Below are 22,130 nucleotides of genomic sequence, written 5' to 3'. Positions count from 1 at the left end.
ACAACAAAAGACCAAAGATTTACTTAGAGGTACTAATTAAGGATAAATAAAATTTAATCTATGCTTAGTAGGAGGTCTTTATACTTCTTAAAAAAAAAAAAGAAAGAAAGAAATATACTGCTATGCATGCTAAGCTGCTTCAGTCCTGTCTGAATCTGTGCGACCCTATGGACTGTAGCCTGCCAGGTTCCTCTGTCCCCGGGATTCTCCAGGCAAGGATACTGGAGTGGGTTGGCAGACCCACCTCCAAAGATCTTCCAGACCCAGTGATCAAACCTGCATCTCTTATGCCTCCTGAATTGGCAGGCAGTTTCTTTACCATTAGTGCCACTTGGGAAAGCCCAATAGAGAGGTCAATCAAAATAACACTAAGAACTTAAATTGAATGGATGAAGGGATAAAAAAGATATGGTATATATTCACAATGGAATACTACTCAGCCACAAAAAGAACAAAATTTTGCGATTTGTAGAAACATGGATGGACTTGAAGGGTATTATGCTAAGTGAAATAAATGGGATGGAGAAAGATAAATGTTGCATGATATTACTTATATGTAGAGTCTAAAAAATACAACAAACTAGTGCATATAACAAAAAAAAAGAAGCAGACACAGATATAGAGAGCAAACTAGTAGTTACTAGTGGGGAGAGGAAAGGGGGAAGGAGTAATACAGAGCTAGGGGAGTAAGAGGTACAAACTATTAGATATAAAATAATATACAAGGATATATTGTACCACACGGGGAATATAGCCAATATTTTATAATAACTAAAAATGGAGTATTGGCTTCCCAGGTGGCACTAGTGGTAAAGAACCCACTTGCCAGTGTAGGAGATGTAAGAGACACAGGTTTGATCCCTGGGTGGGGAAGATGCACAAGGGCATGGCAACCCACTCCAGTATTCTTGCCTGGAGAAACCCATGGACAGAGGAGCCTGGCAGGCTACAGTCCATTGGGTCGCAAAGAGTCAGAAATGACTGAAGCGACTTAGCATGCATAAATGGAGTATAACTTTTAAAAATTGTGAGTCACTATATTGTACACCTATAGCTTATGTTGTACTTGTATATTATATTTCAATTTTTTAAAAAAAAGTCATATTAAAGAAACAATATAGAGCGGAGAAAAATAACACTGAGAGCAAAATCACATCTCAAAACTACACGGCTATAAACTGTAGGAGAATATAACAAATCAGCAAAAAAAAATCAGTTTTAATAGGATATATGAAAGACAATATTATAGAAAAACAAAGATAATTCTTGTATTTATTTAACAAAACCAGTTATCTACATTCAAAACATTAGCAATGTACTGCTGATAAGCAAAAGATATATTCCCCTACTCTAGGGTCACTATCGGAGAAGGCAATGGCAACCCACTCCAGTGTTCTTGCCTGGAGAATCCCAGGGATGGGGGAGCCTGGTGGGCTGCCGTCTATGGGGTCTCACAGAGTCAGACATGACCGAAGTGACTTAGCAGCAGCAGCAGCAGCAGGGTCACTATATTAGACCCCACAGTGATATCGACTTAGCTATTCAAATCCCTTTCCTCCCTAAACCCATCTTAAAATTATGACTTCAGCTCAATTCAGTCGCTCAGTCGTGTCCGACTCTTTGTGACCCCATGAACTGCAGCACGCCAGGCCTCTCTGTCTTAACGATACTCAATTAATACCAATTATGAATATCCTCAGAATTGTGTTCCTCTGGGAATATAATTCCAAATAATTTACTTAAGCCACTAAACAAAGAAGAAGAAAAACCTTATTAAGATAACATTAAGTAGATAAGAGAACACATGCAATTATTAGCCCAGAGAGGAGAAAATAAAACATTATGGATACTTTTTATAACAATGCACAGATTCCCTATGGACAACTACCCATTCTTTGAGAAAGCAAATATAAATTGTTCCTCTGATGTAGTTTACAGATCAGTTGGCTCTGGATAAATAGTTGATGAACACAGATCAGACTTGAGTTTGAACGTCTTCTTTTCTAAAGGGTTCACTCCACTACATACTCCACTACATCAACACATAAACACTGCTATGTAGTGTTACATAAAACTAAACAAAACACAAGTGTCACTTCCAGGAACTTAGAAGAAGAGAAACCACAAAAATGTGGGACTATTTGAGGAAAGATGGTTTTAATCTTACATTAACAAGTGCAACTTTTGCTGGCATTTTGATGCCAGCCATACACAGAATAATCCTGGTGATTAGAAGGGCAGAAATTATAAGGGAAGTTGGAGAGTTTAGGAGTCTAAGGAGAGAAACAGCAGAGCAGTGACAAGGTTGATGGGACATGGGAAACTTCCATTTTAACTGAGATATTTCTATTGTAGCTGTTTTGCCTTTGTAGTATAAAACAATATAATTAATAAACTGAAAGCATTAAAGTATACCATGAATAACAGGGAGAAAAGGATAAAGAGAACAATTTTTGCCCCCAATTTTTGATTTTCATTTTACTTATCATCACTTTCTCTCTTTTTTGGGGGGGTCGCTATGCAGCATGTGGGCTCTCCAGCCAGGGATGGAACCCCGGCCCCCTGCAGTGGAAGCATGGAATCTTAACCACTGGACCACCAGGGACTTCCCCACCATTATTTTCTCATTACTACCTCCTATCCTTGGTTAGCTCCCAAAGAGTGAATGCGTGAGTGTGTTTATATGTTCTAAAAAAGAGAGATTTTTGGTGAGGAGGCATTCTCTTTTTTTCTCTTCTTTTCTTTACCTAACTGCTCTCCTAGAAGAGGGAAACACTGCAAGGAAGAAGCAGTAGTCAGAACTTGTGTAGAAGAATCAAGAGATATCCATATTCAAGCCTTATTTTCTTGCAAGACAACTAATTGGTTTAATCTTGACCCCAGCAAAAGATAGTATTTTAATTAGGTTATGAAGGTAGAAATATATCTTCCAAATATTTGGTCTTTATTCTCCTATCCAAGGATTTGTGTGAAACAAATAAGTTAGGAACCAAATAGAAATAAGTGAGACTTAAGGAGCCTGTCACATGCTCCTTACATTGTTTGGTCATTTGAATAACTGCATCATGACCTTTGAAGATTATGAATTCAAATGTCAACAGGATGATAACTTAATAACTGCTTGATCAGCTTTTTCGTAAAAGGCTACCTAAAACCCAGATCAACATATACATGCAGTTAGGGATGCTAAGCCACACTTAGTGTATGCCTCTAGGGAGGGCTTCTCTTTCCTCACACTGATAGGTTACACTAATCCATCCACTACTTATTTGCAGTAGGAATTAGAACTATCATCTTCAACTAAACCACCTGACTTAAATAACCCATCTATTCACTAAAAGTAGAGGAAAAGTGATCAGTTGTCTTTATTTATAAGTTGAGATCTAAGCTTCTTTTCTCCTTTTTATTAAATAAACACTGAGTTAAGCATTGGGTTGACCACTAAGAGATAAAGGCAACATTACTTTGAAAGCATTATATAGACTGGGAAGTATACAAATTCACACAGACTATTAAAGAAGCATGATAAAAGTGGCCAAAGAGAAGTAAAAGGAAATTCTACAGGATGGTCAGGAGGGTGAAAATAATTTCATATGGGAAAAAACTGAGGTAAGGTCTCACAGTATTAATAGACCTTGATGAATAAGATTTCAAAAGGTAGAAATTAGGGGAAAGACATGACTAATTTAAAATGAGGAGTAATCCAAGGTTTGAGTATTAGAGTAGCTGTATATGTGTGTGTTAGTTGCTCAGTCATGTCCGACTCTTTGCGACCCCATGGACTGTAGCCTGCCAGGCTCCTCTGTCCCTGGAATTCTCTAGGCAAGAATACTGAAGTGGATTGCCATTCCCTTCTCCAGCAGACCTTCCTGATCCAGGGATTGAACCTGGGTCTCCTGCGATGTAGGCAGATTCTTTACCATCTGAGCTTAGCTAGGAGATTGGAAAGGCGGGTTTAGATCAGACTGTGGAAGACCCAAATAATAAATATGGATTTATTTTGAGACATCAAAAGTTTCTGATCAAGGGAATAGCATAATTTACAACTATGCTTAGAAAAATAGCAACAGTGTGGAGGATGAACGGAAAGAAAAAAATGAGGGGCCAATAGGCAAGGTTGCAGGAATACCACAAGGCAAGATATAATAAGGCTAAACCATAGAACTAGATGTGGGACCTCTTGGAGAGAATGGCCCATATTGAGAGACGTATAGACTTATTTAGATGGCTTAGTAAGTGACTGACTGAGAAGAGGCAGGCAACAAGAACTGATCTCAAACTTTATAGAACAGTAAATGTGGTGAATGGTGATGCACTAAGAGAGGACAACAGGGGTTAGAGCAGGTTTGGGTTGGAAAGATAATGGATTCTTTTTTAGTTTTCTTGAAATTGAGTGCTTTAGTTTTATTCACAAAGAGGTGTGCAATCTGACAGGCAACCACACAATTGGAGCTAAAGCTTGGGTTAAGAATTCAAAATGAGAATCTAGTTTTGGAATCCATCTTTTGGAGTCTTGGAAAGAGAGAAGACTACACAAGGGACAGAGAAATAAAAAAGGATTGCAGAGGAGAGATCAGGCAAAAAAGTGGACAAGAACCATCTCAGATAAAAGGGAGCAAAAGAGACTAAGAAATGAGGAACTCAGGCAATTAACTTGACCTCCTGTAAATAACTCTGATAAAAAAAATATTTAGGAGATAAAGAGATTCGGATCATGCATTTCCATTATCTATGTGCTCCCTGACCCTGCTCAGCTAGTTAGCTGAGCTTCAGTCCAGTTCTCTAAATTCAATTATGGAGACAAAGATTCACATGATTTGTACCTAATATATTCACTTGTCTCAGAGAAGTACTAATTTTTTAGCTCTGAGGTAATCATTCTTACTTCTTCACTCTTGCTCCTGAAAAGATTGCTTAGTGTCTCTACCATATTTCTCAGAGCTTTCTTCCAAAGATCCAATTATGTGACTTCCTGATTAAAGCCTTATCCATACTAAAGCTGAAATTATGTTAGCAATAGCCATAACCTAGTTTCAAACTGATTAATCGTTCCATAATCTAAAGCAGACAAAACTTTTTTTTTTTTACCAGTTTTATTGAAATACCAGACAAATATTTTTAAGTAATCTAGGCTGTTGCTAACATGGGTAATGATGCTTATTTAGAAGTAGCTATAAAACCAAGGGTAGGGACATCCCTGGTGGTCCAGTGGTTAAGACATTGCACTTCCACCACAGGGGGCACAGGTTCGATCCCAGTCAGAGAACTAAGATCCCACAACCCACTCGGTGTGGCCAAAAAATAGAAAACAAAAACAATGGCAGTTGTGTTTTACATTCCCTAAGCAGTCCATTAAAGGACAAATGACTATTTAATCAGGAAGTTTAAAAAGCTCCCCCTCAAAAGGACTGGTCAGTCTTAGAACCCCTCCATCTCCCTAGACCCAATAGCAATCAGGCTGAATGCCAGCCTGGTCTAGTAGGATCTTCCTTTATATGAGAATTTTTTTCTCCACTCTGACCAGCCACAAAAAGATAGGCTTGTTCTAACCCATCTTTCACCAGACATTTATGAGAAAAAAGTCTCTTACCAGATCTTTACACATAATCAGCATTTTGTTTGCTGCAGTCCCAGTCATTTCCAACCTTAGGCCAGTTTTGACATGTACTAGCCTTCTGCACTGAATCTACATTGTGCATGCTGCCATGACATCAGCCGTCCTGCCCCTAACAGGGTCTGAGAGGAGAGGACTTACAATGGTGCTTTGACACATGACAAAGCCCCTTCCTCTCTATTTAGGATTTCTGACATTTTTTCCTTCCATTTAAAATTCTTCTTCCCATTTAAATTAAAAAAAATTTTTTTTTAAAAAATTAAGACCATAAAGGGGAAAAGAGGAGTTGGCAGGCCTAAGAGGACTCAAAATTGAGAGGGAAGAGAACTTAAGAAAAGTCATAAAACTGCTTTGTGGTTACATCTCTTGCCAACTGGTTTGTGTTAAAACAGAGTTAAAACTCATGCATTGAAAAGGGTTCTAGTTTTGCAAACCTTTAAAAATTCTTTCTACATCCTCAACTGATGATCGACGAACACTGAGGAACTTTCCTAAGTAGAAAAGCGACAGGCACTGCAAGATATAAGAAGGGATGGCTAAATCGCATCAAACTAACTGAGGAATTCTAGGATGAGTTATCTAATTTTTGCCTCAGAAGAAACACTTTCTACCATTACTTCACAAATGTAGACTTTTGGACCAAATATTAGCTGGAAAAAAAAAAGTCCACTTTCCCATCTAGATGTGATCTAGAGTAACTGACGGCTTTGCTCCCCATCAGATCTGTTTATTTCATTATAATAACTGTTGTAACAAACGAACTCCATGTACAAAGTCAGATATTCAGGAAAGTATGAGAAAACTGGAAAAACTGACCAGATCTGCGGCCCCTGGATTGTGTTATAAGTCACCAGCATATGTAACTCATTTTCTAGTTAAGTAATTCCCTCTGGGGACCTGGTCTGCACTCCACACTAAGGATCAAATTTCATTAGCAGTTGTAGGAAAATGCAACCCTGTGCATTTGCAAGTCAAAACTCCTGAAGGCTACAGCTAGTCTGGCTATTTTCATTGATTTTTTTCCTGGGATAGGATTTTAGCTGATAGAAAACATTTGTTGGAAGGCACAGATGAGGAAGTTAAGAGAACGGATTCAGCTAGCAAGGAGACAACTAAGCTTCAGTCTTAACGTTAAACTCTGGCCTTTACACTCAGCCTGCAGCTGTGTCCAGGCAGAGAGAGATTCAGCAGTAATTCCACCCCCAAAAGCTACAAATGACAAAAGACACAGGAAGACAAATTAAAAGGGCAAGCGTAGGAAAACACATAACCCAGACAGCATCAAACTCTCTTCCTTTCTAGGTATCGACCTGAATCCCAGTATGCACTTGATTTCATGTGAATCTGGGTCACAGATCCACAAATCTTGGCATTTCTGTAAATAATTCATCTGAGACTTTTTATTAACTACTCGTCTAACTTGAATCAAAAGACATACTGACCACGTACTCACCACCACTCAAACAGTCTAGACTAGAAAAAAAGCTTTGTTTAGTTACTTGAATTGGCCTTTTTTCAAGTTTTAAACCCACCGGATCCTTACCTTGGTTTGAGTTGGTTCACCTTTCTCAAACATCATCTTCAGCCTGTTCAGCGGAACATTGTATTTCTCTATCTTGTTTGCAGTTTCTGCGTTTTCACTCATTTCGGGTTTTGCTACTTCATGTCTGGATTCTCCCAGACAATTTTCCATCTTTTTATTTTCTGTTGAGTGGTCTTTAAGATGCTCGCTGTCCTTAATGCGGGGGTGCGGGTACTTAGCAGGAGCTTCAGGAGGCGATCTGATCTTAGGTCTGGGTTGGACTCGCTCCTCTTGGTCGGCCTGGACCCCAGAGGCAGAACTGCCCACCACTTCAGCGGGAGGAGGGTTGCCTGTGTGCCTGACTTCTGCGGTGCTGTTTCGCACTGAGTCTGGGAGAGAGTCGGCTCCCAGCACTGGGTTCTCCCACTTCTTCCTTAACGCAGTCAGGTTCCCCCTTCTAAAGTGCTGGGGGAGATTTTCAGTGTTCTACAAGAACAAAAAGTGAATGCCAGTTATAACTTGCCTGCTGAAACCTTCAAGCATGTTGTTCTTTGTAAAATGAAAGTTAAAACTTGAAGCTGCTCCTGCTCCACTGGCGTCTCGGACAGCTGTGAACAGTTACAGCCCTGCCACATGGAGAAAGCATCCACCCCAGGATAGGGAGAGGGGAAGAGAGAAAAAGTCAGGAGCTAAAGCAGGAAGTGATAAAACAGGATAGCCTTATAAGGACAAAATGAGAAGAAAGGAGAGCCCAGATCTAATGATAGTTACATTGGAGACAAGGGATTTTTTACCCAGAGATTAATGGGGAAACAGAAACAAAAAGCAAATTACCAGTTACTTTAAACCCTGTAAATATGTACTAATAAAATTTCATCATTACATGCCACAAAATTATGTGGTGAATCCTGCTGGGTTTTTTTCTTTTAAGTGAGACAAAGATGTGGTATAGCTTACACTACACAATACCAATAATTGCAGATAGTAGCATCAAGAATTGAAACTATTTGTGGAAATTTAAAGCAACCACCAGACTTTTACATGTATTTGCATAAGTGATATATCATATGTAACATAATTTACACGAAAAAATTTTATTTTTATATAATAACTGAATCCTTTTCCCCCCCGCTGTTCTTCTCTATATGTTGGTCATGTATATATTCTGTTAGAAAATTCACTATTTTCAAGACCTTTAGGTTGCAAAATAGCCAGACTTCATATGAAACACCACTACTACCTCCCTCTCTTGATGGAAGGACACACATCTAAGACAGTTCTCCTGGGTCAAACTGCAATTAATTGATACATATAAGACAGATTGAAAACAATCTGGAAATTGTCCATGTTGCTCCATAATAATTAGCGGAGACATGCTTGGTGAAGTAAAATTCAATGTCCCAGACTTTGAAAGCACTCCTAAATAAAGTAAGTAGCAGCACCTTTCCAACAAAGCACAAACTCCAGTACCTTCTTGCCCTCCATTCCTGCAGTCTGTGACTCACCAGTCTTTCAACTAAGAAAGGACAAACCACCTAGGACTGAAAGACTCTAGGGAATTAAACAGGATTAGCAGCTATATTGGGAATTAAGTCTCTCACCTTATTACTCTTCTGAATACACTATGAGAGCCACGTCAAGTAGCACCAAGACTTGAAAAAAGGAAACTTAGGGAAGAACAACTTTGCTTTGATTTTTGTGTTTAAATCTTAGCTGGCAAGATGCTTCACTGGGGGAAGCATGTATGGGTCAGAAATAGAAGCAGCATGAAAAGTTTTCTTGTTGGAAAAGAGAGAATTAAAAACAGGTTGAGTTCCATTCTTTTTGCCATTCTTCTCCATGCATATGCATGGCTGAGTCCCTTTGCTGTTCACGTGAAACCATCACAACCTTGTTAATCGGCTATACCCCATTACAAAATAAAAAGTTGAACAAAACAAAACAAAAACAGGTCCAGGGGCTTCCCTAGTGGTCCAGTGGTTAGGAATCTGCCTTGCAATGCAAGGGACACTGGTTCAATCCCTGGTCCTGGAGGATCCTACATGCCTCGAAGCAACTAAGCCTGTGCACCACACCTACTAGCCTACACACCACAACTACTGAAGACCGAGTGCCTAGAACCTGTGCTCCACAACAAGAGAAGCTGCCACAATGAGAACTGTGTGTACCACTAGAGAGTTGCTCCCTCTTGCTGCAAATAGAGAAAGCCCATGTGCAGCAACAAAGACTCACCACAAAAAACAAAAAATAAAATAAACAAATAAATCTTAAAAAATAAAAACAGGTCTGGAAGCTGGTGCTGCCTTAACTGCCAGGAGCACTCTCGGCTCTGGGCTCCCTCCTGAGACACAATGGATGAGTCATCTGGGTCTCCAACTTCACCTGCCCTGCCCTGCTCAAACAGAAGCCCTGAGAATCAAAGTGACGTTTTGCCTTGGTAACTGGACACTACTTTTCTCAGAGACTTGTGATTAAAGTATATTTATTGGTGTGAAAAGATGCTCATAAGAAACTTTTGAGTGAAAATAGCTAATTATAAGACAGCATGGGGAATTCCCTGACGATACAGTGGTTAGGGGCTTTCACTGCCGTGGGCCCGGGTTCAACCCCTGGTAGGGGAACTTCCCTGGTAGATCAGCTGGTAAAAAATCTTCCTGCAATGCACAAGACCCCAGTTCGATTCCTGGGTCGGGAAGATCCACTGGAGAAGGGATAGGCTACTCACTCCAGTATGCTTGGGCTTCCCTGGTGGCTCAGCTGGTAAAGAATCCCCCTGCAATGCAGAAGACCTGGGTTTGATCCCTGGTTGGGAAGCTCCCCTGGAGGAGGGCATGACAACCCACTCCAGTATTCCTGCCTGGAGAATCCCCAAGGACAGAGGAGCCTGGTGGGCTACAGTCCACGGGGTCACAAAGAATCAGACACGACTGAACAACAAAGCACAGGGGAATTAAGATTCTACAAGCCATGTGGTGAGGGCAAAAAAACAAAGGAAAAAAAAAATGACAGCATGATTTCATGTTATAATACACATGTGCTGTACTCAGTCACTCAGTTGTATCTGACAGACTCTTTGCAACCCCATGGACAACAGCCCAGCAGGCTCCTCTGTCCATGGAATTTTCCAGCAAAGAATACTGGAGTGGGTTGCCATTTTCTCCTCCAGGGGATCTTCCCAATCCAGGTATCAAACCCACATCTCCTGCCTTTCCTGTATTGCAGGTGGAATCTTTACTGCAAAGCTACTGGGGAAGTCCTATAATACACATATATGTTTATAAATATAAACACATAAAAGTAGTCTGGAAGAAAAGACATCACGGTGTTAACAGGTTGCCTCTGGGGATCATGGATTTATGGGCATTTGGATTATATTTTCTTCTTTTTTTATAATAAATGTGCTTTCACTGTATAATAAAAATAAATACAAAAATAAAATTATGCCTCATCTTCATGTTACACAAAAAAATCTTCAATGGAATATCAAATAATTTTGATGTTACTTGTAAATGGTTTGAAGGTTGTCATTCCCACTTTACTTGTGATGACCTGAAAGAAAGGGATTTGTGTGATGGAGTATCAGCAATGTCCCAAACAAAGACCTGGGTAGAGGACATCCCTTAGGGGGGCATTTTAACGGAGGAGTAAACGTGCTCTTTTATTAAAAGAGTTCTTAAGGATACAAGTTCAAAAGTGCTGGGATGGGAACAAGTAGGGGAAGGGTAGGGCTGTGAGGTCTGATAGCAGTGAAGTCCCCAGACCCTGTCATCACTCTTGGCAGCACCACCCAGGCCATGTTAGTTGTCCAGGACTTTAGAGCTTGGGGCAAGAAATGATGAGGCAGAAGCAGTGGCTGTAGGCTTTCTGGGAAAGAAAGAGAAGCAAAAAGGCACAGGACAAAAGCAAGAATTGAAAGCAGACTGGGCAGCGCAATGAAAATAGTATGGGATGGAAACAGCCTGGGTTATCATTGGACAGTGGGCTACAGGCCAGGCAACCCACTCCAGTATTCTTGTCCAGGAAATCCAATGGACAGAGGAGCCTGGCGAACTACAGTCCATAGCGTTGCAAAGAGCTGGACACGACTGAGCAACTGAGCCTGAGCCTGAGAATATATTTTCTTCTCTTTATTTTCTTTCTCAACTGAAGTATAGTTGATTTACAATGTTGTTAGTTTCAGGTATATAGCAAAGTGATTCAGGGACTTTTTTCTTAGATTATATTCCATTATAGGTTATTACAAGATATTGAATATAATTTCCCATGTGCCATGCTGTGCTAAGTTGCTTCAGTCGTGTCCGACTCTTTGTGATCCTATGGACTGTAGCCACCAGGCTCCTCTGTCCATGGGATTCTCCAGGCAAGAAAACTGGAGTGGGTTGCCATGCCTTCCTCCAGGGGATCTTCCCAACCAGGGGATCGAACCCAGGTCTCTTATGTCTCCTGCATTGGCAGGTGGGTTCTTTACCACTAGCACCACCTGGGAAGCCCCATAATTTCCTATGCTATACAGCAAATCCCCATCACTTAACCTCTTTTATGTATGGTATCTGTATTTCCTATAATGAGCATATAATGCTTATATAATCCAGCTTCATCCAGCCAAACAACCCTGGGCAAGTTTCTTAATTTCTGGAAACTACCATAGAGGGCTATTGTGGAGAATAAATGCAACTATACAAAAGCACATATGTTGTATTTGACCAACAGTGGTGACTATTATTAAATGGGTGGCCCTCCTCACTCCTCCAGCCACACCTCACAATCATGATCAACAAACAGTATCCAGTCATCTCTCAAATCCTGAACTGGGGTTACAGTCTCTTATTGTTCTTTCTACTCTCGCTACAGTCTCTACTGTTTCAGAGTAAGATGGTGGAGGAGGGGTACAAAATAAGGTGAAATTTTAGTTGATGTCATTTGCATTGAGGTTTTAACATTTTACCAAGTATTTTCCTAGAATAAAGCAGTGGGAAGTCAAGGAGGGTACAAATATTCAAGGGCCCCACTGGTTGCAAGACAACCACAGCCTCCTTTCTCAAAGTGACATCCAGCATCCTACCCAGCAAGGTTGAGAATCTCTGTGGATGCTGCCTCTGGATCATCACCAGCTGCCGAAAACAGGACCAGACACACTCAGGACATGCAACAGTGTCCTTTCTGCAGGAACATTCGACTTGGAAGGGGCCTTGGATAAATCCCTTCCTCTCTTTGGGTCTGTTACTCCACCAGCAAAATGAAGAGGCGGGGTCAAATGAGCTTTAATGTTTGAAATCTTGGCAGGGGAATCTTCATCTTAAAAGTAGGACGATGTCTGGTGGGATACAGCAGTGGGCTGGAAATACAGACTACCTGGATGCAGAGCTTCCAAGGAGGGGAAGACATTCCTAGGCTTAAGAGCTATTCAGAAAAGTGGTAGCCAGTCATTATGGAGACGACTGTCCAAACAGTACAGATTTCAAGACGAGGCATATCCCAGGCTGGAAAGGAAACTGAAAATATAACCAATGGTGGTATTGATCATCTGTGCTTATGTGTTCTAAATGCAAATGGAAGAGGAAGAGAAAAGAAGGGCTCAGTTTCTGGAAATCCAAGCTATCATGTAACCTGATCCCAGCATTTGCTAAAGAAACAGATTTGGCCACTTGCTCCTGAATGTGTCTCTACCTTGCTTTCCAAGAATATAAATATTCTTTCACCTGGACAGCCGCCGCTATAAATTTATACATATATTCCACCCTGTTCTTCAGGAGACAAATTAGACCTCTTACAAGTCTGGTAGATCTTAAAAGCAACCATCTGTTATTAATGGAAAAACTGGTAAGATCTGAATAAAGTCTAGTTTAACTTATAGGGTTACAACAGTTTATTTCTTAGTTTTCATAAATGTACCATAGTTATAGCATTAGGGGAAGGTAGGCTGAGCTTTATGGGAGCTCTCTGTACTAAGTTAATAATTCTAACTATAAATCCAAAATTATTTCAAAATAAAAATTTTTTGTTAAAAAAAAGTAACCAATCTTCAATGTTGTTTTCTTCCAGCTAGTGCTGTCTCCCACATTTCACAGTTAAGGGTCTTGAAAGCACAATCTCGTGTAGTTGCTATTCCTACCTGACTACTTTCCATTCCCTCTAATTCTACTACCAAAACACTTCTGAATTAGCACACATCAGGATCACCAATTACTTCTTTACAATTTTCGTTTCATTATCTTATTTTTAACTTATTATTTTTCTCAATTACAAAAGTATTTTTAAAAACTAATTGTGGGGGGGAGTCATAGTCAGTATAGGAATATATATATAAGCCTTGAATATATGCTTCAATTTTCTCTATTTGACTCCTCTGCTTCTCCTAACCAAGATATCCATTGTCAACAGTTTGCTGCACATGCTCTCAACTTTTTCCTTATTTTTATACACTGTCATTTTTTTCTACAAAATCATACTATACTTACTATTCTGCACATAAATGCTTTAATCACTTAATGTGCTTTTGATACCTTTCCATGTTACATAAAATCTTAACCGTATGATATAATATCACATAACATATGATATATTATTATAATGGATGCAGATACCATGATTTACTATTTCCCCACTGATGAATATCTGATTTCAAACATTTCAGTATTACAAAGAATCCTGCAATAAATATCATTTTACATTTATTTTATTTCACTTGTGCTTCTCAATGATCATTCCTACAAGCAGAATTGCAGGATCAATGGGTATTAAACATATCCAAAATTTTAATAGGCATTGCCTAATAGACTTTATCAATTTAAAAAAATCTGCCTTCTGTTTAGGTTACAATTTATATCTCACAGTTATTTAAATTTATATCTCATTGATTATTAGTGAGGTAAAGCATTTTTTTCTGTTTATTGTTTCTTCTTTAATCACCTGCTCACACCCTTTTACCTCAACTGTCAATTGCAATGGACACTTCTCCTTTATTTTATTTGATCTCTCTATAGCATCTGATGTTATTGACCACTCCCCCCTTTAAAAAATTTCCTTCCTTGTATGGTTTCTGTGACATCCCTTTTTCCTATATTTCTTCCCATTTTTTTCTAGACATTCTTCAGGTTTTTCTTTTTAAACAGGTTTCTCTTCCTTAGTTCCTCCCTTATATGGTGGGGTCCCTCAAGATTCTACCTTTTTAGGTCATCCTCTTTAGTCGCTTTACATATTTTTCTTTTTTTTTTTTTTTTAAACAAAATTCACAATTTATTTAGGTTGAAATAAACTATACAAAATTGATTTTCTTCACCAAAAATAACAGCAATATTTTCTGTATTATTCCTAGATAAACTACAAAACACTTATTTTTGTAGGTTTTCTAGGCTTTGCTTGTAAATCAAGATGAGGCAGTAGATACAGTCATGGAAAAGACAGAAAAACACAAGACAAATCAGTTGTCAGTATCCATGGCCTCTGATCCTTTCTTGACCATGAAACTGAAGTGTTCAACATATACCTGCCAAAAAGCTTACGAAGACGTAGGCTCAATAAAGGAATGTAAACAGCAATAACCAGATGTGGAACAATGGCAGGCTCTTCCATTCAAATTTTAACTTGTTGCTTTAACTTCATTTGATAAAGAGAAAATCTACACCGAAATCCTTGTTTGACAAGCTTACATGTTTCTCTTATAGTCTGATAATTTTCTTAACTGTCCTTTAAAGATTTTTAATAGCTTACTTAAAACCCCTACTATTCAAAAGTCAGTCATGAGCTTCACTGTAACATTTTACAAAAAGCATTCCTTCCTCCCATACCTCTAATTTTATTTTTTCAAAGACCTGATAACTTAATACCTGACAATTGGATCCACAGTGATAAACATAATGTCTAAAATCACTTAACTAAAACAATTCCAAAGTGCCATTAGCAGAGATCACATACAACTGTAACATGGTACTTTCAATGCTATCTTCTGGAAGAACAGTTAGGTCTCCAAAGCATGGGCATTAGAACAGGCCATTTAAACAAGCAGATTATCAATGACTAATGTACTCAATGGGAGGCCTATTCAGTGATTAAGTGGCCTACCCTTACAACTTTTCTGTAAGATATTTTTAAATTTCTTACAAGTTTTTTTTCAAATATCAAAAGAGAAAGTCTAGGTTAAAAGTCTCTTAGGTATTTTCAATGGTTTCTGAATTATCTGTAGGAAGCTCTGACTTACTTGTATAGAGTTTGATATATGTATCCACCATTAAATCCAAATCGTGTTTTATATCAAAATTTATGTTAAGCAAAGCCAAGTTACTTGACCTTTGATCTGTCAAAGTGTTCCTCAAGTATGCTTTGAGACGCTTTCGCCCATTTTCATAGCGTTCATTCTCAACTTTCATCACAGGAAGAATACACAGGACCTTCAGCAATGCATAAACATTAGGAAAAAACTTGATGTCTGGTAGATGAAGGGCTTCATAAATAGTGGATGGAAGTTCTATATCTTTCCCTCTGTGTTTCCATTTGATTCTCCAACAATGCAGCTCAGCAGAGAGAGTGTCAGGATTAGGTAAGTCACTGCGGTACATGTCAGCATGGTGCTCCTCTGACGGATTGAATTTGAGCTGTCCCATGACAGAGGGTACCAGGGATAAGCACTTAAGAGCTTTGAGGTGCTGTTCTGAGAATATATCTTTCAGTTCCTGAATAATGTGTTCCACAGTTGGAACACTTAGAGTTTCTTTATAGTAACTCTCAGAGGTTAGCTGAGATTCCAGGTTACTGTGCTGAGCTCTGCGAAATTTCCCTGGGAGTTTCATCTGAATATCAAGTTTGGTTGCCAAATTTGTGGCTTCCTCAAACCAAAACTCATGATAAACTTCAATATTTTCCATCACTTCATTTAGTGAATGTAACACTGCAGTCAAGCTACTGGCTGCAAAAAAGACATCAGAGGTTTGCCCCTGAAGATTTTTCCCAAAGGCTCTTGTAAAAGATAAAACATTTTTAAGAACAACAACAGTAACGATGAAATCAAAATCTGTTACTGCACTACAGAGCACAAATGCTCGGCCAGCTATACAGTTATTCCATCTAACATTTGTATCACTATTTATACCATCTAAACATAAAACAAGTGCTTGTAGGAGGTCCACTAAGATTTCAAAAGCATCATGCCTGCCTGTCCACTGAGAATGGCAAATTTCTTTCAGTTCTTTGCCCCTTTCTTCATTGTTCTGAAAGAGGACAGAAATTACATTTTCAAGCTCTAAAAGCAGTTGTGGTGAACGATGAAAAAAAGAACAAACTTCCTCAATTGTTCCTAATGCGACAGATACTCCCATAACAGGCACTGATTTTGCCAACCACATATTTAAGGCACAGGAAGAGCAGAGTGTGTAGATAGCTTGGGGATATTTCTCTAAAAGTCTAGAAGCAACAACTTTCATTTTGGATGAAAATCCACTAGACACAATGTAAGCCTGGCCGCGACAGTACTCCATGTTTAATCCCCATTTCTCAGTTATTGTAGTGTGGAATTTCACAGCCAAAATTTCTGCATCAGCTTCATAAGGCAGGAAGCCTACAAATTCCTCTCTCAGGTTGTGAGCTTCGTCGACAAACCTCACCAACACAGGCAGGTGCTCTTCCCCTGCGATGTCCACCACATCATCAGTGATGATGGAAAAGAAGTGAGAATCTCTCACTTCCCTGAGGGTTTCTTCCCGAATGCAGCTCTCACAGATCTCCAGCATCTGTTTCTGCTGTGTTTTGGAACAGAACAATGTGTTAACTGCTGTTGTCTCAAAGCGCTTTCTCAGAACCTCTTCACCAGAATTGATCCGGCACTCTAGCAGTGCTTGAAAGTTATCAGGAGTAAAAAGACCTTCTGGGATTTCATCAGCTTCATGTCCATCCAGAGGTATGTTTTGTTTTCCCATAAGAATCAAAATTTCAAATAAAGATTTTAAATATTCTTTATTTTCCTTCTCTTCAAGAGTTAAAGGTAAAATGTCTTCATCCTGCTCTTCACCCCCTTCTTCTGCACTTGGATTCTGAGCACTGCTGTTGTTTATTTCCTTATGTTTTGGTTCCTGTTCAGAAGTTTCATCAATTTTTTTCTGTTTCAGTGTCCTGATTTCATCTTCACTCAATTCTTTTATTCGTTTTCTGTGTCTACTATGTGGATTGTTCAAATGGCTGGTAAGATCGAATATTGTTGGTATGGCATTATCTCGGAGAACTGTCCTGTAAGGACTAGTTCTGCAGATCATAGAAGTTTCAAAGTGTTTGGCACACAATCGATAATGTTTATTTAGTTGATCAGGTGTTTTATCTTCTAGGTCTGCTCTCCTACAGGTCTCCACCCACTTCTGGCATCTGGCCGGATCCCGCGGGAACCTGAAGAAGGCCAGGTCCGACTGCGTGCTCTTCCGCGTGCAGTTGGGGGCCGCGCAGAAGTTCGGCATCGTTGTCTGCCCGCCGGCCGACCCAGCCCTCCCCTCCCCGCCTCCTCAGGGCAGCCCGCCCGCCCGTCGGGGCCGGGGAGGGGAGCCAGGCCGGCCGGCCGGCTCGTCAGGATCGGTTCGCTGGGGGGGGAGGGGCCCATATTTTTCTATAGATGATATCTTTCACCCACCTAGATGGATGATTCACACCCTATAACTTGAGCCAGATATCTCTCCTTACATATCAGTTCTACCTGGAAATCCTACAGACATCTTAAACTCATCCTTGTCTAAAGCTGAAGTCTCCCCTCTCCTCCCTTCACTCCTCACTCTTTTCCTGAATTTTCCATCTTGGTGAATGGGACAACTATCTTTCTTTTCTACTGTCAGATGTGCCTGTTCTCTTATGCCTCCACACTGGGCACCTGCTGCTTCCTCTACCACTCCTTTGCCCCCTCTGTTTAGCTAATTCCTAGTCATCCTTCAGACTCAGTCAGGCACCATTTCTTTTGGGACGTCTTCCTTGACATGACATAGTCCAGGTTACGAGTCCTTCCTAAATTCTCCCCCAGCACCTTGCGTATTTCTTTAATATGGTACTTACCACCCTGAGATTCTAAATTCTACTTTCTGGGACTTCCCTGGTGGTCCAGTGGTTGGGAGTCCAACTGCCAATGCAGGGGACACAGATTCAATCCCTGGTCCAGGAAGATTCCACATGCCGTGGAGCAACTAAGCCTGAGAGCCACAATGACTGAAGTCCATACGCCTAGAGCCTGTGCCTCGCAACAAGAGAAGGCGCTGCAATGAGAAGCCTAAGTACTGCAACTAGAGAGTAGCCCCCACTTGCTACAATTAGAGAAAAGCCCACACGCTGCAACAAAGACCCAGTGCAGCCAAAAATAAAATAAATAAAGATTAAAAAAAAGAATGCTATCTGATTCTAAAAATAAATAAAATAAATCCTACTTTCCAAACTCTAAGCAGTTCCTTGAAGGTGGGGACCACATCTTATTCCTCTTAGTGCTTTCAGGACCTGATACATAAAAGAGGCTCCATAAATGTTTATCTCCACTTGTGGTATCAACTTTTGTTATCCAACTGTCTTGATTGGACAACCTAGTTCAATCAGGCCTTTAGCCCATCACTGCCAAAGAGCACAAAGTGACCAATGAGCTTCATGTTGCCAAATCTGATTGTCAGTTCTTAGCCTATCTGTGTGTTTGACTTGATAATTTGTCTTTTAAAAACACTTTCTTCACTGGACATCTAGTACTCCATTCTCTTTTTTTCACTGCATCTCACTAGCTGCTCCTTCTTAGTCTCCTTTGCTGGTTCTTCCTTCTCTCTCCAACCTTTAAATGGCAAGGTGCCCCTGAGCTCAGTACTCAGACCTCTTTTTCAGCTACACTCAATCCCCAGGTGATCTCGTGCATTTCTTATCTTTACAAACCACTGATACTTTGATACATACACATCTCATCTCCAGGGTGGATCTCTTCCAATTCCAGATTTGTACATGCAAGCTCCTATTTGACATCTCCACTTGGAAGTCTTAATAAAGAATTACATTTAACATGTCCAAAACTGAGCTTCTAACAAATATTTTCCCTTCTCTAAACTTGTTTTTACTGCCACCTTCCTGATCTCAATGGCATTTTTCCTGGTGTTTGGGCCAAATACATTGTTGCAATTCTTCCTTTCTACCTTCAGTATAAATCCCTACCACTTCTCATCACCTATATAGCTACTGTGTGCTGTGCTATGCTCAGTCACTTCAGTTGTGTCTGACTCTTTGCAACCCATGAACTGTGGCCCGCCAGGCTCTTCTGTCCTTGGGATTCTCCAGGCAAAAACACTGGAGTGAGTTGCCATGCCCTCCTCCAGGGGATCTTCCTGACTCAGGGACTGAACCCACATCTCTTATGTTTCCTGCATTGCAGGTGGATTCTTTACCCACTGAGCCATGTGGGAAGCCCATATAGCTACTACTCCAGTCCAATCTATTATCATCTTTTGCCTAAATCACTGCAATTGTCTTGTAACTGGTCTTCACGCTTCTGCTACTGTTCCTCTAGTCTCTTCCTCCTCTTTTTAAAATTTCAGTCAGATCACATTACTCCTTTGCACAAACCCTCAAAGCCCCCCATTTAATCAAAATTAAGGTCCATGTCCTCACAACAACTGTACATGACATTTCTCTTCCTATTCCTCAAATACATTTAGGATGTTCTTGCCTTGAGGCATTTTCATGTGCTCTTATCTTCTGCCTGAATTATTTTTCTGCCAAGCTCCTGTCCTCAGACCTCTGCTCAAATGTCTCCTTGACCACTACACTCATCCCTCTTACCTGCTTCATTTTGTTTTATACCTGATACATCTTTATTGTCTGTCTCTCCCACCAGAATATAAACTCCATGGTGGCAGAGATGTAGTCTGTATTAGTGCCTAAAGCAGTGCTTGGCATATAGTGGGCACTCTGAATACTTGCTAAAATGAATGAGTGAAAGGAAAAAAGGAATGAAGAAAAGAGAAAGGGGGAAAATAACAAGCAAGAGAGAGAGTAGGAAAGAAAAGAAAACCAGCAGTTGAGTGAAATGATGGTAAGTTTTCTTACAGTGCACCAGAAGGGCTCCAATCTCGAATTACAGGAAAATTGTCAAAGAACCAGTCAGCATTGCCCCCTTAGAGAAGACAAAGTGACAGAGGCATACTTTGCACTCATTTAAATAGGTTAGGTGCTGAAAACTGCCAGGAGGATATTTTTGTAATGCTAGACAAATATAGAAATTTTGCCCAAATATGTGAGGCTTTTCCCCTCATATGAAGAAATCAAGTAAGATTTCAAAAGAAATACACTACCCAGCCCAACTGGAAGTTAGCCAGAGGGAAAGTACAAATGGGTATGAGCTGAGAGCTAGTTCTGAGGTTTTCGCCTTTGGTAGATCCTGCTGCTAAGAAATTTGCTAACTAGACTGGGTCAAGAAGTTTGCTTTAAACAAAGAACTCAGGGGAATGACAACAGCTGCACAGCTGCTACCATTTAAATGCAGAGAGACTTTCTGGTTGTTTGATTTGGAAAAAAAGAAACGCCTAGGAAGCCCTGTCTCCTGATTTGAGCAGAAGCAGTAAGCCATTTTATAACCACAAGCAAAGTACTTGGCCTTCTGTCTTTCACTCAACTCAGGAAAGAAAAAATGGCCCAAAGGAGAACCTCAGGGAAAAAAATAAGATTCTCTGCACCTGAGCCAAGTTCCCCAGAGCAAATGGTTCACCAATGAGACCAGCTGGCACAAAGGCCCGGCTCAGCTGACACGGAGCCCACGGTCCCGCAGAGGCCGCAGGTGGCTGGGCCACATGAGCTGTGACCATGAAGTTCCACATGTCCCAGGGCTTCCCAGATACTTACACTTCTCTTCTTTTCCGTGTTTGCTTCTTCCGCTGCTTTCTGGTACCTTAGAGAAGAGAGGGGAAAAAGAGAATATCCTCAAATTAAACTTAATTTTTTACTCTTTCAAACTTCAAGAAAGCCACTTCTGCACACCTATCTCTGCCAAGGATTATCGTCAGTCACCTCTATCAAAAGCAGAGAATTGGGGCAGCCCTCACTTCCTGCACTGTTGCAGTCAACTGCTCTAAGATAAAGAGCCAAGACAATGAGGTCAAATGCTGGGAAAATGGAGACAGCAGAAAGCCTGGGTTTTTAAGTCTCAGTTTCATCACTTACTGTGATCTGGGGCAAGTCAACCTCTCTAAGCCTCAGTCTTCTTATCTAGAAAATGATCTACTATAATGCTGGGAAGAACAAATGATGTATAAAAATGTATAAAAAGCCATGTATATAAATGCTTTGGAATTAGTCAAAGGATACAGTGTTACATTAATCCTAGGTTGTACTTTCCCCACTCATTAATGCCTCTAAAATCTTACACTTCTTGTCGGCCAAATGATCTAGAAATAGTCATACCACCTGTACGTGTGTAAATTTAGCCTAAGCTATTGGTACTGTCACTTTTGTTCAGTTAAATATACTTGAAGGTATTATACATGCTTTAAACACCACTGAAATGTCTTTAATGAGAATACACGTCAATTTGCCATTTAAAGAAAAATTGTTTTCCTTTTTTTTAATATATGTGTAAGAGTGATTTGTGAGAAAAGTTTCTATGCTAAGCAAGCATTAGTCCTTTTAATTAACAGTATTTTTTCTTTAGTGATGCATAAAATGATGGCCCAGCCTACAATCCATGGCACCTTAGAGTTGATAAACAGGCTTCTGTAATTTTATTCCTTTAATTTTATTATTACTTTCAATCATTTTATCATTTTTACTATTTGCTCAGAAGATTCCTAAGGAACACCTGAAGTCCCAAGGCTTTTCAGAGGTGATCAGGTTTCCTCCATTTGAAGGCAAAAAAGGCTCGAGACGTCCAGGCCACAACAAATCTCCAGACCACTCAGAACCGTCTTAACGGGGCTGCTCAGAGCCTCTGAGGCAAACACTGAAGGCAGCGCTATCACTAGAAGAATCCCCACCACGTGGGGCCTGCATGCCTAGAACTTACTGATTTGATTCCTT

General features: G+C 40.1%; 1 protein-coding gene and 1 pseudogene across 15 annotated transcripts in view; both read right to left on the bottom strand.

Moving 5' to 3' along the window:
* LIMA1 (LIM domain and actin binding 1) overlaps positions 1-22,130 on the bottom strand; it is a 92,250-nt gene that overhangs the window by 27,381 nt on the left and 42,739 nt on the right. For 9 of the 14 annotated variants that reach the window (XM_081592550.1, XM_081592555.1, XM_081592553.1 and 6 more), the window contains 2 exons: positions 20,961-21,006; positions 7,158-7,622 (listed from right to left, as the gene is read on the bottom strand). In XM_081592550.1, coding sequence (XP_081448676.1) covers positions 7,158-7,622; positions 20,961-21,006 — 511 coding nt within the window. The remainder of the gene's footprint in view (positions 1-7,157; positions 7,623-20,960; positions 21,007-22,130) is intronic. The other 5 variants (XM_081592562.1, XM_081592558.1, XM_081592560.1 and 2 more) reach the window with 1 other exon arrangement.
* Positions 14,335-19,902, bottom strand: LOC145546240 (52 kDa repressor of the inhibitor of the protein kinase pseudogene; annotated as a pseudogene). The gene has a single exon (XR_014082697.1). The product of XR_014082697.1 is annotated as a 52 kDa repressor of the inhibitor of the protein kinase pseudogene (transcript).

This window comes from Giraffa tippelskirchi, chromosome 4 (assembly GCF_054371585.1).
Source record: "Giraffa tippelskirchi isolate mGirTip1 chromosome 4, T2T-mGirTip1v1.2.pri, whole genome shotgun sequence".
In the NCBI taxonomy this organism is placed as follows: domain Eukaryota; kingdom Metazoa; phylum Chordata; class Mammalia; order Artiodactyla; family Giraffidae; genus Giraffa; species Giraffa tippelskirchi.
The sequence above is the reverse complement of the archived record's forward strand: the minus strand, read 5'-3'. Positions and strand labels throughout refer to the sequence as shown.